Below are 17244 nucleotides of genomic sequence, written 5' to 3'. Positions count from 1 at the left end.
GAAATGCAAAGCAGAGCAGGCTGACCAATGCTTTCATTTCCTCACAGAGTAAACCATATCTTCACTGTTGTTGTAACTTAATTTCTGGGTGTGTTAAAAGGTTCTAAAGAGCTTTGCATATGTTGCATAACTGCCTGAAATGGTCTTAGTTTTGTATCTTGAAATGAAGAACACTGTATATTTGCACAATTCGTTTGTATCCTAAATGAACGATAATTGAAAATAAATGAAATAGCTCTGACTGTGCAAATAATGAATGGCTTGCCTTGCTAGCAAATGCCTAAAGGCAAATCTCAGAGCAGGAGTTGTGAAAACTGATGAAGGGGTGCAGGCAAATGCTAATAGTCTGGGAAGCCTTTTGCTCCTCCTGGCTTCACAGGTGGAATTGCATAGAAGTGACATTCTGTTAGTGTCTGCCACCTATCCCACTTGTTGCAGAACAAGTTCTGTCAGGCTCAAAAGCAGGCATTAGCCACACGTTTATCGATGTAAGGAGCCTATCACTGAGAAGGCTGAAGCAAGACTGAACCCAACACAGGTCCTTGAAGTTAGGTCTTGGTTCATTCGCAAAATGCCTGCAAAACAAGAACAAGGTAATTCAAAGTTAAAAATCATACAACACCAGGTTATAGTCCAACCGGTTTATTTGGAAGCACTAGCTTTCAAGGTGCTGCCTCTTCATCATGTGGTTGTGGAACATGACCATACGACACAGAATTTATAGCAAAAGGATTACAGTGTCATTGAGTTGGAATGATATATGTAATTCTGGGACTTAGGTATTAAAGAACCTAAACCACCATAACCCATTCTAAAAGATGAAAGACTTAATCCAAATTTGCTTAAGAACTATAACCTGGTGAGGTGCGATTTTTAGCTAAAGTTGTTAAATATATCATTGGAAATCCATGACATGGTAACCTTTTTGCTATAAATTCTGTGTCGTATGGTCATGTTCGACAACCACCTTGTACAGCAGCGCTCGAAAGCAAGTGCTTCCAAATAAACCTGTTGCACTATAACCTGGTGTTGTGTGATTTTTATCTTTGTCCAGTGCAGTCCAACACCAGCTCCTCCAAATCAAGGAAATTCAAGCCCTACTCAAAGGGAATCCTATCTGCCAGCATTGTTTGGCATCAATGATCAAATTATGGAGATGGGGTTACTTGTAAAATTGCTTTGTGCCATTCAAGTCTTTCATAGGCCGGGAAAAATTACAGCATCCTGCCACTTTGAGGTCACAAGAGAAATGTACAAAGTATCTAATGATCAAGTAAATTTGTTATTTCTTCAGCTCCCAGTGGAGCTTACTGGTCTTCAGCTCATGCCAATGAACAATAAACTTTGACTACTGATGTTTTTGAAACTTTTCCTGTGTCTTAATGGAACTCTTACTAACTCTGGCAAGAATTGTCCAGAGGTTTTCCAGCAGCACATAGCAGATGCTCCTGCCCAGCCCAGTAATCTTGCCACACACTTCCCTTCACCTTGGATGGAACAAGCCAAAGCTGTGCTGAGGATCTTTTCATTCACTGTTTCTGTCCTGACCTTGTTTAGAGTTGCAAGTCCAGATTTTAACAGAATTAACTCAGGAAAGAATCTCTCCTGAATATTGACCTTGGCTGATAGGTGAAAAAAGAAATTTAGGTGGCAGGAGGCCATTGCAGGGCACCCAAGGGAAAGGCCTGTGGCAATCAGGTAGGAGGTAATGTATGGTTGTATGGGTAGTGGTGATGGTGGTGTTGGTGGCGGGGGAGGGAAGACACTTGAACTCTATGTCCATAGTGCATGCAAATAGTCACTTAGAATCCCTACAGTGTGGAAATATGCCCTTCAACTCGACACCGAACCTCTAAAGAGTACCCCACCCAAACCCAGTCCCCGTTACTCTGCACTTACCCCGATTGATGTACCTAACCTACACATCCCTGAACACTACGGGCAATTCAGCATGGCCAATTCACCTAATGTGCACATCTTTAGACTGTAGGAGGAAACCGGAACACCCGGAGGAAACATACGCAGATATGGAGACACAGATATGGAGAAAAACTCCACACAGACAGTCACCCAAGGCTGGAATCGAACCTGAGTCCCTGGCACAGTGAGTCAGCAGTGCTAACCACTGAGCCACCGTGCTGCCCCAGCACTGCTAACTACCAAGTCACCTTCTCACATTCATCAAGACTGCTCTGGTGTTTATGTTTCTATCCTACGATTTCTGCCCAATGCCAACCTTCCAGCTGATGTACAATGCCAGTCCCGCATTGGCGACGTAATGGCTGATTAGCTCTTAATAATGCAGAACCTGCTTGCAAACAGGCAACATGGAGATACCAAGGAAAATGAAGGTCTATCAAGGGGTCACTTAAATGAAAGAATCATTTACTCGATATCATGTTCAGGATAATAATGGTTGTTAAACTCAGAGACCACACACTGGGAGGGAGTACAAGGGAGGAAGGAGAAGAATTGGAGATCTGCCAGAAAAGCATGAAACATGATTTTATTTTGCGACATTTGCTTTGTTAATGCTTAAGGCATTGGATAAGTATGTTACTAGCTTCACTGTGAAATTGTACCAGACAAGAATGAGCTTCAGACACACAGTTAAGTTTATTGAATGTGAGATTGAAATTGCTCTGGTTGTCATTAAGTATGTATAAATCTCAATCTTGTTCTGCTAACAAATTTTCTTTGTAACATTCTTAAATCCGACCCTTGTTCCATTTCCATCCTTGATGAATGGTCACACAACAATCAACAGAAATACAAAAGAAGTTTTAAGAAATGACCATTAATATTAATTTATTTATCATATTAAGTTCTGCTGACAATATGAGATTTTGTTTCCATCTATTTCAGTGAAGGTAGATACAAAGACAATTGGCCGTCATTCAAAAGGTTATAAGATTGGCAGCAATGGAGCAAAACAAAACAGGACAAGGAGCAGAGCTGAATGGTTTAAGGGAGATCCGAAATACATTCTGTCTCAAGGCCATGGGAAAATAGCGATCATACAAAACAACAGGAAAAAAAAATCACTTAAAGCTGTGGTTTTTAACTCCATTAACTCCTTGTGTACTGGAGGAAGAAAATTTCTTCCATACCCACCATTCTTCTTTATTTGCAGTTTCGCCATTGGCACACGCCCAGTTTTAGTTCCAGTTCTCAGTCCAAGGTGTTGCTACCTCAGCAGGAGTGAAGGCTCATGAAAACTGGTGATCTGCACTGATGGTCCCTGCAGCAGCAATGCTTTGCTGCTTTTTCTGCCTTCCCACGTTGGCCTCTCTAGACTCGACTACAAGAATACAATTCTACATAATTTTTAAATCAAATGAAAGGAGGCTTCTTTATCCACAGTAGTTTGTCTTTTGTTCGAGTGCTGTAACTTCCAGTACCCAATAAGAAAGACTGATACACTCTCTGTCTCACGGTAAACTGCGAAACAATTTCTCAAGCCGATTTTTCAAACGATCAAGAGAGCAATATTCAATAGTTAAGTCCTTCAGATTATTCTCCAGAAAATGAAGAAGTTCCATCCATGAGAGCTTCATTAATGGCAGGTGAAGGAAGATGAGTTTCAGAATGAAGGCATTACGAACAGTAACTAATGACTGGGAAAGAGTGCTGGGGTCCTTTATTTTGTAGTTGGGAAGAACGCTCCCCAAAGAGGACACAACTGTAGCTATTCACTCCAAAGCACAGCAGTACAGTACCTGCATGCCTCTTTTATGAATTTGGGATTCAAAGGCAAGTATTTCTCACTAGCAGAGAACTTAATTTGGAATTGGCACCTAATTATGGTGACTTTGCCTATTAAAGAGTATTCCTGGGATGCATATACTTGCAAAAGAACATAGAACATTACATAGTGTTAGGTGCGTTAGTCAGAGGGAATTGGATCTGGGTGGGTTACTCTTCGGTGGGTCGGTGTGGACTTGTTGGGCCGAAGGGCCTGTTTCCATACTGTAGGGAATCTAATCTAATCCTGTCAACCTGGGTGGCAACTCTCAGGGATCTCTGTACATAGACACCAAGATCTCTCTGTTCATCCACACTACCAAGACCCTTTCCATTAACCCAGTACTCTGACAAGACACAGACTGACTGAGGGCAGAAGGCTAGATCATAATGGGAATGCATAAGGTAGCTGGCCAAGTGTGGAAGCCTGTATGGGAAAGGAAGGCAGGCTGAATGGGGAAGGGGAATGGTGGAAAGACCAGGATGTTCATCTGTAGGCAACCAATTCAACAGATGCTCCTGTTTTGCAGAAAATAAACATCTAGCTGGGTGCCCTCTGAATATAGTGTCAGGACCTTCAACCCTGTAAGTTCACAGAGGTTGGAGTGGGGTCTGGGCAATGATCTCCTGCCTGCTCTGCTCTGACAATAAGATTTGCCCCACTCCTCATGCACACATACAAAATGAGCTGCAAAATGTGTATTGCATGAGAAATGCTAACAGCTATGGAACTGTGTTTGCACACCAGCAAGATTCCAACCCAAGTGTGGAAAGGGGAAATGGCTCTCTCACACTGACGAATGGTTCAATAAGAGAAGTCAGGAAAAGATGTGCAACCACCATCCCCAGCCTCCCCCTCCCACCAAACCATATTGCCTCTGGCTGCACCTCAACCAAGTAGGGTAGTGCCACCCCAGAGGAAATCAGGTAGAATAGCAGAGATCAGGGATCAAATTGGAAGATTTTTTTAGATATTTGTGATATCTACTTTATAACTGTTTTTGATGTTTTGAGGAACTTGATCTCAGTCATACAAAGTATTGTAATGTGACAGTGCATTATTCCTCATTCAGTCACACATTCAAGGTGCATATTTTTCATTTATAATATTCTACCTTTTTCTTCCGTTGTCCACTGTTGGTGATCTTATCTGGAGTAACACCGAGATCTGCCAGCACTTTAGCTATCCCTCGAGCATCAACTCCGCAGTTTGGTGCCACATTGGTTTCACAACGTCTGTGGACATTCATCTTGCACACTACATAAGGGATGGAAACATTTCATTAATAAATGTGGGATTTGTCTGGCTTTGGAGCAACAATTTTGTTTTAAACTAAAAGCAAAAATGAAAGCTGGAACAGAATTGGTACTTTGAAGATGACACCCATCATTTTGATAGAGACAATTCAATATTTATTCAGCAAATGAACAGAAGTGAAATGGTTATCAGTGACCTTCCCCAAGAAAGAAGGAGCCAAGTAAATAGCATAAATGACTAAATCCCACCAGTATCCACATCCAGAAGATCATCAGCGTCATTTTCGCCACCTCCAGCAAGTTGCCACCACCAGACACATATTCCCCTCTCCTCCCTTGTTCAACTTTCACAGGGACCCATTCCCTCTGGGACACCCTGGTCCACTCTTCCTTCAATCCCAACACCCCCCACAACGCCATGGCACCTTCCTCAGTATCCAAGGGTCAAATATACTTTCCAGGTGAAGCAACACCTTACCTGCATTTCTCACAATCTAGTCTGCTGCATTCACTGCTCACAATATGGTCTCCTCTACATTGGAGAAACAAAGCATAGACTGGGTGACCACTTCACAGAACACCTACATTCTGCCTGTTTTATGTAGTTCCATGGCCAACATCTCTGTCTCAGCCTTGCTGCAGTGCTGCAATGAAGCTCAGCAAAAGCTGGAAGAACAACACCTCACTTTCTGTTTGGGTACCCTGCAGCTCCCCAGACTCAATATTAAGTTCAATAACTTTAGGGCTTTAAACTCTCCCATGTCCTAGCTCTCACCCCACACACAAGGCCATGTTATCACATAGTCTGCTATTACGTACTACACGTTATCTCAGGAATGTGACTTAGAGTCAGAGAGTCATAGAGATGTACAGCATGGAAACTGATCCTTTGGTCCAACCTGTCCATGCCGACCAGATATCCCAACCCAATCTAGTCCCACCTGCTAACACCCGGCCCATATCCCTCCAAACCTTTCCCATTCATAAACCCATCCACCCTGTTTATATCTTTCCCCTCTCACCCTAAACCTATGCCCTCTAGTTCTGGACTCCCCGATCCCAGGGAAAAGACTTTGCCTATTTATCGTATCCATGCCCCTCATATTTTGTAAACCTCTATAAGGTCACCCCTCAGCCTCCGACGGTCCAGGGAAAACAGCACCAGCCTGTTCAGCCTCTCCCTGTAGCTCAGATCCTCCAACCCTGGCAACATCCTTGTAAATCTTTTATGAACCCTTTCAAATTTCACAACATCTTTCCGATAGGAAGGAGACCAGAATTGCATGCAATATTCCAACAGTGGCCTAACCAATGTCCTGTACAGCCGCAACATGACCTCCCAACTCCTGTACTCAATAATCTGACCAATAAAAGAAAACATACTAAACGCCTTCTGCACTATTCTACCTACCTGCAACTTCACTTTCAAGGAGCTATGAACCTGCACTCCAAGGTCTTTTTGTTCAGCAACACTCCCCAGGACCTTACCATTAAGTATATACACCCTGTTATGATTTGCTTTCTCAAAATGCAGCACCTTGCATTTATCTGAATCGCACTTCTCTGCCCATTGGTCCATCTGGTCGAGATTCTTTTGTAATCTGAGGTAATCCTCTTCCCTGTCCACTACACCTCCAATTTTGGTGTCATCTGCAAACTTAGTAACTGTACCTCTTATGCTCACATCCAAGTCGTTTATGTAAATGACAAAAAGTAGAGGACCCAGCACCAATCCTTGTGGCACTCCACTGGTCACAGACCTCCAGTCTGAAAAACAACCCTCCACCACCACCCTTTTCTACCTTTGAGCCAGTTTTGTATCCAAATGGCTAGTTCTCCCTGTATTCCGTGAGATCTAACATTCCTAATCAGTCTCCCTTGTCGAACGCCTTAATGAAGTCCATATAGATCACATCTACCACTCTGCCCTCATCAATCCTCTTTGTTACTTTCTCCAAAAACTCAATCAAGATTGTGAGACATGATTTCCCACGCACAAAGCCATGTTGACTATCCCTAATCAGTCCTTGCCTTTCCAAATACATGTACATCCTCGAAAGAAGTTCTGGGATTTACATATTAATGAATCAAAACCTGCAACACAGTTTAAAATATGAAAAACTTAACATCAATCTAGGCTTGTTCAATATATTGCATCAGTTGTATGACATTATTATCTTTTGCTATAAATTCTGTGTCCTATAATCCTTCTCCACTAGCTACCTGATGAAAGAAGTATATTTGTACTTCCAAATAAACCTGTTGGATTATAACCGGTGGGGGTGGGGGGGGTGTTTGTCCACCCAGTCCAACACCGGCTCCTCCACATCATTAAATGCTACCCATTGTTTGTCACTAACAGTCTCCATTTACAGCTATTCACCCTCCTAGCCATATTGCTATTTACTAATTTGTCTGTCCAACCTTTCTCTCTCTTTGGGCTCTATCCTCACCTAATATTTACTCCTGACTCCCTTCTCCCACTCTACCTTCTGCATAAAAACTGACATTTCTCTAGCTACCATCAGTTCTGAGGAAGGGTCACTGGATCAGAAACATTAACTCTGATTTCTTTTTACTGATGCGGTCAGATCTACTGAGCTATCCGCCCAATTTCTGTTTTTGTTTCTGATTTACAGCATCCACAGTTCTTTCGGTTTTCATTTAGTATGAATTACATCACTCATTATTGGCTTCTTTGACATTTCATACATAGTTCACATCATCACAGGTTTCACGGCAAGTGAGTCACACATAGTTAAATAATATTGCACTCTGAGCCCAATTCATCAGAAATATATGATGAGGAATGGCAATAAGAAAATGGTTTCAATATCCAAAATAAATCAATCTATTGCAAAATAGACATCCTAAAAATTTGTTGTAATTAATGTGAAGATCTTGAAACCATCACTTGTTAGGTTTACGTTGGGAATGATATTTGAAGTTGCCAACGCAGGGAGTTTCTGATCTCTTCTTTCCCTTCTCATGGGTAGATCCGACTCAGAGATGACAAACTACTCTTACTTTCTGAACAGTACTGAATCTCAAACTGAAAAATCTGTCCACATTTAACTGAAAACTGACAGTGAGGGTGGTTGAGGGAATAAATGGATTTTACTGAAACTGGTTAAATTGATTCCCAGGATTACAAAAGAAATACTACAGAGTCAGTTCAAACAAAGCCCAGTTCAAACTCTTCTGTTTCATAACAGTAACTGCAAATAATATTTTAATAACCATTAGCCTTTTCTGACTTTGATTAAAAGGTATGAATTGATCAGTGGTCAGTGTGGACTTCTTTGTCAATGTTAGTTTGTGAAGCAGAGTGTTAGAAGTGGGAAGATTCTCTTTGTTTATTATTTGTACAGAATCAGAGAAATGTTGGGAATGTGGAGGAAAAACATGGTTCAGTACAAAAGTGAATGATGAAAATCTTTTCTCAGAAGGTTTATTAAAAGGTTTGAAGGTTGTGTCAACTTTTAGAAAGTCAGAGGACAGTGTCCATTATTACGCGGGTGGTGCATCTATTCTTGTACTTTGAGCCTCCTTTACAAAGCTGCATATCTTTTCTGAGCATCACTGGCCAGCTTGCTGATGTTTAGTATTTCGATCTAGGGACATTGCACCCCTTTCCACAGAGGATTCTCCAAAGCTGAGACCCCAAGTGTCTTCTCTTACTGTCGAGGGGATTACAAGTACTATTTGCTCAGCAGTCCCTGGGGTTGGAAGGGCCACTAATGGAAATGAAATACATGGGGACAATTTCCTGGGTGCCACCATCCTACTGACATTCGGATGATGTGATGAACTGCTGGCTTGGAGCTTCCAGAAGAGGAAGTACAACTTCAATGACAATTCATCCTGCACTGCTCATGTTCCTTTATCAATTAGTCATAGCAGTTCATCATTGAGCTGCAGTTAATTGTTAATGTGCGTATTTAAACATTTTGTGACTGCGTTAATGCAATTCTCAGATCACCATGGATTCAAGCCCAACTGTGTGATTGAGTAAATAGTGTCTCAGATGATAGCACCGTCCACTATGGTGTACAGATAAGGGGCCATTATTGCTTGGCTAATATCTTAAACTGAGACCCTGGGGTGAAGCTTATATTTGTCATTGGCTAAGAGCCAACTGCATCCAATTTTTTTCAAGAATTTATTGTGAGGCTGAGTAAGATATCTCACTGTATCTTACCAAAATTTGTCTCATTAACTACCTACTGTGTCCCTCTTGTCCAACTCTAGCACCATGTTACAAGCGTCATTCCCAGGCAATGTGCCACTGCTGAGATATCCCAGTATTGACCAGCATTTCTGACACTGGCACCAACTTTTAAAGGCCATCATTAACCCAGACAAGCAGCATCCATTCAAAGATGCCATGAACAGAGTTCCTGACATTTGTCTCAGAGTTGCAAACAAGTGAACTATTTTTCAGGCAGGGACCTGGAGGTCCTATTGGATCGGGTGATGCAGTTACTGGATGTCTCCTTCCCCCAGGACCAAGGATGGAGGCCACTACACAAGATCATGCCAGCCTGGTCCAAGGCTGCCAACTAGCTCAATGTAATCCCAGACACCTGGAGGAATGCCCAGCATTGTCAGAAAGAAATCAATGTCATTCTCCAATTCATCAAAGTTAGTGCCCCCTCACACTCACTCTGTCTGTACTATTCACCCACTTCCCACTGAGGTTTGTGTTTGACCACTCACTAATTCCTGCAAGATCTTCTCCACTCCCTCTCACCCACCCTAACCTCCTACTCGCTTGCTTGGAGCACCTCCCCAACTGTAGCAACTATAATAGCTGTGCCCACCCACTTTCATCTCCTTTAATACCTGACTCTGTCTCTCTCTCTCTTTCATTCGAGAAGGAAACCAGCCCAGGATAGGGCAGAAACAATCAGGACGAGTGGTGGGTTGTGCAACATTTGGCTCCTCAGTACTTATAAGTAGAGCAACCTGACCCTAAATGCCCTGAGTGTCCAAGCTCCTTTATTGACATCAGAGGCTGCCTTTGACTTACTGTGCAAGGGCCCCCCCTGTCTGAAGGGTACCATCACTGGCTTGATTATGGTCTGCAGACAACCATAACAAGCTTCCTGGCTTTGTGACTGTGCTAAACGCCAAGACAAAACAGAAATACTGAGAGCCTGGTATGTCTGGTGCAAGGGTCAAAGTGTAAAAAGGAACAAGGCAGAAATGCTGTGACCATCCATTTAGGCTCAGAGTGAGAAAGAGCTCTATGACAGCAGGCAAATAGGCCAGACAAGCAGCCTAGTCCAGTTCATGAGCTGGGTGTCCCTGAGTGCTCAGTGTCCTTCTCATAATAGTTACAGGTCCAGCCTGAGGTGCAGTCGTCAAGTGCAGAAGCATATTCTAACTGAATCGGAAATGTGTCAATCTCTTAGAGGCTGCCACATTTTCGAATGTCAATGCCCATGGAGTGAAAATTGTAAGGTGTGGCCAGAAATCTAACTTGTTCTCAGGGTGAGAATCCCTTAAACAAACAATCAACACAGATTGCACTTTGCCAAAAAAACTTAAGGTTCAGGCCATAGTGCCTGTACATCACAGCACATAAACTCAGAACTTGGAAACCAACTGATCCAGAAAATATCGTCATTTCCTTGCACTTGGCAGCAGTCACTGAGTTTCTTCTTATGAATGCTGGGGAATGAAACACCATCCAATGTAGGCACCTGGCATCAGCAACAAGCACTCCACAGTCAGCTGCAACATGGCCAAGGAACATATGTAGCTTTCCTCTGTTCCAATAACATTACTTAGCTTCATCCTTAGAAGATGACACCTACCCATTAAGTGAGGTTGTTCTTGCCCAGTTCCTGTACAAAACCTGTCATTGTCATACTGTCAATTTTGGCCAAATGTAGTGATGCAGGGCCACACGCACCACAGTTGATTGCAAAAAACCCAACTTCATTCAAGATAGATCCTTAAGGCCAGCAAGAAACTTTAGTCCAATCAACTTGGGTTGTGAAAGCTAACATTCATGCATGACATCATCTAATTCCATGGGCAAAGATGCTCTTTGTTGTAACTATGATGTAATTAAATAACTATTGTTTCACCCTGATAGAATTATTTAAGAAAAGCGTCATCATCTTTCAGAAAGGAGTTTGAGATATTAAGGAGACGCAAAGCTACAAAGTCATCATAAGTTAAAAATTAATTAGTGCAAAGACTAATCAAAACTTTGCCTTTGATTTCTTGAATTTCCCATGGACTGTAAAAGATTTGGCTGTCAGTGATTTGGCAAGAAACATAAATAAATGAAACACTCAGCAACCCCACTAAACCTAATAATGCTACTTCAACTAGTCTTATCCATAAGGACATTTGACAGCACAAATGCTGAAACTCTAATCTCAGCAATTTACATGTACAAGCCCACATCAGTGCAGAAAAAGCACTTTCATATCTTTCCAGCTAAAATGAAAAGTTAAGCTCCTGCCCATTCAACAATAAAAATCACTAAGTTATAGTAATTTTAATTGACTTTTTTGACAAAATCAATGTTCATATTTGTCAGAAAATGTACAATGTTGCATTTCGCTGGTCCATAGGAAATAGTTTCCATGCAAGCCCAGATTGTCTCCATTATCAAGATGTCTGGGCTCTAAGAATATGAAACCTGGGAAGTCACACTACTGACTGTTTGAGGATGAGAGGAACCAGCCAGGATCGTGACACTGGACAATCTCAGAGTGATAGCTCCTATTGCCAAAGTCCTTTTAGGATGTGTTGAATTCTGCCCAATGGTGATATGTCAGACCATCTTAGCAGGCAGGCTATTAAAAATTAATCCTTATTAAACAATAAATCTAGATATTAGCTCATCATCTAACATATAAAATGAGTGATTGTTCTGAAGAACATTCACAAGATTTAGATTCTTCTTCGAATTAAAGTGCTCCTGAGACAGAATTACACACATGTCACTTATTCGAAGGGGCTCCAGCTATAGCATAAGAATAATCTTTAAGGACTGACTAGTTTAAAGATTTGTCATTCCACAATGGGAATTCACAACTTCTAACAAACCATCACAGTCATGCAGCTTTGAAACCCACCATGTCCATCCTGACCAACAAACACCAAACTACACTAATCCCAATTACCTGCATTTGGTCAATAGCTGATTATGCTTTGGCATTTTAAATGCTCACCCAGATGCTTCTTAAATGTTGTGAGAGAATCTGCCTCCACCATCCTCTGAGGCAACATGTTCCATACTTCTACCACCCTCTGGGTGAAAAAAACGCCTCTAAACCACTTGCTCCTCACCTTAAACTTATACTCTTTGGACTTAGGTTTAAACATTGAGCAGATGATTCTGTGAGGACTTTACTTTTCCTATCAGAATTTCTGAACTAAGACGCTGTCAGTGGAAGATTTCTTTCAGCTGTAAGTGCTGAGTTTGTGGAATATTTGACCCATTTTCTGTGTTCTGTTCTTACCTTTTCTCCCTCTTTTAATGCAAATGACAAGATCCCCTTGTGTCTTTACCTTCCATCTCACTAGCTTTGGAATTGTAGGTCACTTCCAAGCACCATAAATGTTATCTCAAGCCAATACATCTCTCCCTCCATTTTCTTCTTTCTGCTGGAAATCTAGCTCTAGGATACAATTTCACCAACCTGACTACCAGCTGCCATTACTGGCCCCTTTCCGTGCGGCAGAAGAAAGTAACTGGTCATCATTCTCTCAAATTTTTGTCTAAAGCCTCAACTTTTCTTTCGAATTGAAACATTAGCTTTTCTTAATATGAACTCTTTTCAATCTTATACTGTCATGGTCTGCCATAACCCAGTTTCTTCTCATTGTGGAGATTACATGCAGATTGGATGATAAGTAAGATCAGATGAAAAACTGTGGATGCTGGAAAACTGAAACAAAAACAGAAAGTACAGGAAAAACACAGCAGGTCTGGCAGCATCCATTGACAGAAAAACAGAGTTAACATTGAGTCCAGTTTGATGAAACAGATGATAACCACTTTGCTGAATACCTCTATTCTAGTTGCAAACTCCTTTCCATTTCCACTTTAGAGATCCCACATTCATAATTTTCCTTTTGTTTTATCTTTCTAAGTGATTTTCAGAATTTTTAAATGCCTTCGCATTGTTTGTCGAGGTAATCCTCATATAGAATCCATACAGTATGGAAGAATGCCATTTGGCCCATCAAGTCCATACCGACCCTCTGAAATGTATCCCAACCAGATACACCCCCCTACCCTTTCCCTGGAACCCTGCATTTTCCATGGCTAATCCACCTACCCTGCACATCCCTGGACACTATGGGCAATTTCGCATGGTAAAAGTGAGGACTGCTGATGCTGAAGATTAGAGTCGAGAGTGTGGTGCTGGAGGGATTAGAGTCGAGAGTGTTGTGCTGGAAAAGCACAGCAGGTCAGGCAGCATCTGCGACAGGAGAATCAATATTTCAGGCAAAAGCCCTTCATCAGGAATCCACCTAACATGTACATCTTTGGACTGTTGGAGGAATATGCAGCAAATGCTTGCAGACATAGGGAGAATATGCAAACTCCACATAGACAATCGCCTGAAGCTAGAATTGAACCCGGATCCCTACACTGTGAGGCAGCAGTCCTTGCCACTGAGCCATCATGCCACCCTTTGATATATCACATAGCAATTTTCAACCATTGTTATTGTTCTGGAAATTTTTTTTGGACATTATAATTCTTCCTCCACCATTTTTTTCTAAGATCCATTCATCTTCTACTTTTTAACTTTGATGAAGGATCTACACATTGAAAAATGAAATTGTCTTTTCTCTATACTGATGGTGATAGACCTATTAATACTGTCAGTAAAAAATACAAAATATTTTTCCAAACCTGTACAGATTGACAAACGATTTGTGTGATTCCTTTAAGTATCTGGGAGGAGTCTGTGCAATATCTTTATATGAGTTTATCAATCAAAAGAACTTTGACTGGTCTTCAATTTTACTCCAATATATTAGATCAACTTCATTTTCAGATAAATTGGTACAATGACCAGAAAGAAGTTTATTTCCAAGTAATCTTAATTTTGATTTTAGACACTTGCGGGCAACTAGACTAAATTATATGGTGGTTTCCCAATAGATAATGCAATCCACCACTGTTTTGTATTTTGGAAATTCAAATTTTCAGAAAAGAAACCATATCCAAGAGTGTGTTCTTCAGGAAACTGTGGAAGAACTGAAACTATTCAGTACAGATGTACAAGCTCTCTCTAGTACATGGCTTCAGGCAGTAACTGCACTAACATATAAGGAGACCTCCCAAAGTACACCGCAAAATGTCTACAGGTCCTTGCATAAGCAACTGAGTATTGTCCAATAACTGCCTAAAAGTCTCAAAAGTTAGTTTGGAAATCTGCAGACTTTGTGTGTGAGCATGATTTCAATATACCAATTGTTACAAAGCCCATGATGTGGAACATAGTTTTCTCTATCTGCAAGGTCAATGTTTATGTTCCTAATTTTACTGGACTCGGAAATCCGATACATGTTCCACACAAGAGATAAAACTAATTTATGTTCCCTTGTTTTAGAAATTTGACTATAAAACTTGAAGTTAATTTACTGTTATGAATACTTTATAAAGCCAAATAATTGTAAAGAACGAGCATTAATTTTTAACTTTGGGAAATCTTGTATCATTTTCAGTGGAAGCAAAGTATGACATGGAACAAATAAGACCATTCGAATGAGGTTTAAGAAGAATTTTAAATGATGAAAAGGCATGGACCATCAACCTCTTGTTAGCAGACAGGACTAAAGTCAAATTAGCTTTTGTTCAGATTACAAAAAAACATTCGAACTAAGTTAGAAGTGATGAAAGTAGAACTAACACCAAAGCCAGATTGAATTTCTCTCAGGATGTTTAAAGAAATAACACTGATAACCTATTGGATATTCTCAGTTTTCCTAAATCATACAAAATACAGAAAGAAGTTTAATTCTCTCCTCCTTATGAAATGGGGTAATTGCAGAGCTAAATTGAAGTATTTACATGGACTCACTCTGAACAATCTAGCTCGGATCTGAATCAAATGAGTGCTTCCTTAATTTTGGCAAATGATGGTTCAATGTCACACAGAGAACCCCAATGTAATTTAGAAAGTGTGCATTCCCCTCAGGGGAAAGAGATTCTAACATAATAATGTCAAAATGAATTTGACAAATTGGGGTGCAGGAACAATTCTTCTGCCTGAACAACAGTAGAGAAGGCAACCAACACCTTTCCACCCCCCCCCCAAGGCTCCCAGCCTCATTCCTGATAAAGGGCTCTGGCCCAAAACATTAGCTGTGTTTTTCCAGGAACACACTCTCAACCAACATCTCTGGCTCCTTTCTCTCACTGCGATGAACTCACTTTCCCTGAATATATGGTTTGGTGCCCAATATACTGTTAGCCAGAGTGCATGAGTTGTACTGGGCTGTCCATTGAGGAAGTACAGCTCACTGAATGACAGGTTGACTGCATGGACACAGGACTCAAAATTGAGAAGATCTCACTTTTATGGTTGGCTGTACTCTATGCTACTTTCTCCCCACCCCCACCCTCCTCTAGCTTATCTCTCCACCCTTCAGGCTCTCTGCCTTTATTCCTGATGAAGGGCTTTTGCCTGAAACGTCGATTTTACTGCTCCTTGGATACTGCCTGAACTGCTGTGCTCTTCCAGCACCACTAATCCAGAATCTGGTTTCCAGCATCTGCAGTCATTGTTTTTACCCTGCTTAAGAATTAACATCATTTGTCTAATATCTCAGGTTTATACTGAGTGGAGGCCCAGAAACCTAGAGGCTTTGAACCTGAATTGATTCAAGTGCTTAAAAGGAATGTACACAACAAAACAAGCTAGAGAACACAAACTTCCAGGTGCTACCCTGCTGCTCCAAATGAGGCAAAGCTAAAGAACTTCCACTCACTGTGACCTGGTGACACCGACTTTGCTGTCAATGTTAGGGTCTGCTCATTTAAATAATCATGCAAATTTAGTGGGCACTTCGTCAGATGCTGAGAAAGGGAAGGATCATCTAGAAAAAACAAAGAGGGCCAACTGAGGTCGGGGACAGGTAGCCAATCACAAATGTATTTTCTGGAGGAACAGAAGTCTCCTTTGAGGAAGAAGATTAATGACCTGACCCGAGTAACTGAGCTAAGTTACCTGATCTGATTCCCTGCCTTTCAGTCTCTTTACGCCTAGTTCTCAATGATTACTGCTCGAATCATATCAGAACTGCGGAGACCCTGTCCATTACTTAAAAGATACTGGCCTTCAGAATGTGCCATGTACCTGTTTAAGCAGTCTTCCCTCATATATACTGTACCTTTTACTTTTCTGTTACAACATTGCTGTCAAACCATTCTAACAAAAACCTGTGCTCATCCTTAACAGCTATTGACATGCCTTCTTTTATCTTTGCTTCTCGAGAAGGTGATGGTTTATATCGTCCTAGAAGCTCTGGCCTCATTGGTAGTCTCCATGAAACTAGCTCTCTAACCACTCATGGGTTTACAGCAGTGTCTGAAGGGGACAGGGCTCATTACATCTAACAGGCAGCAAGATAACCAACTACCTGTCCATCCCTGTACCCACAATGATGCCAGCGATGAGGTTGGTGTCAGGCAGCCAGTGGGTCGATTAAGGTCCTCAGGAGCAAAATCAATTCCAACTCAAAGGCTTCATCCAAAAGGGTTTACCTGAACTAGGTAGAGTCCCATGCCAAGTGACAGATTTCTCTGCATAGGCTGACGGTCGATGTGGGGGTCACTCCTTCGAGGGTCCCGGGGTCCATTGAGTGTACTTTCCCCATGTTCCCCTCCCTATAAGGATTTCAAACCTAGCCCCACACCCCCTCTCTCCGAAGGACACCCTCAGTGGAGCTTGCCACTTTGACAGGCGAAAGTGAGGACTGCAGATGCTGGAGATCAGAGTCAAGATTAGAGTGGTGCTGGAAAAGCACAGCAGGTCAGGCAGCATCCGAGGAGCAGGAAAATCAACGTTTTGGGCAAAAGCGCTTCATCAGGCTTTTGCCTGAACGTCGGTTTTCCTGCTCCTTGGATGCTACCTGACCTGCTGTGCTTTTCCAGCACCACTCTAATCTTGACTCTTGTCACTTTGACACCCAGTGAAATCTCTGAATCCTGATTGGTAGCTTTATACATATCTGAATAGATGACAGCTTGTTGAG

The 17244-nt window shown here is 41.6% G+C and overlaps 1 protein-coding gene across 2 annotated transcripts in view; it reads right to left on the bottom strand.

The window, feature by feature from the left end:
- The window catches only part of prkcea (protein kinase C, epsilon a), a 594816-nt gene that overhangs the window by 196221 nt on the left and 381351 nt on the right, over positions 1-17244 (bottom strand). For both annotated transcript variants that reach the window (XM_043695660.1, XM_043695661.1), the window contains one exon: positions 4860-5002. In XM_043695660.1, coding sequence (XP_043551595.1) covers positions 4860-5002 — 143 coding nt within the window. The remainder of the gene's footprint in view (positions 1-4859; positions 5003-17244) is intronic.

The sequence above is a fragment of the Chiloscyllium plagiosum genome, chromosome 9, assembly GCF_004010195.1.
Source record: "Chiloscyllium plagiosum isolate BGI_BamShark_2017 chromosome 9, ASM401019v2, whole genome shotgun sequence".
NCBI lineage: Eukaryota > Metazoa > Chordata > Chondrichthyes > Orectolobiformes > Hemiscylliidae > Chiloscyllium > Chiloscyllium plagiosum.
Note: the sequence above shows the minus strand (reverse complement) of the source record. Positions and strands in the feature narration are given on the sequence as shown.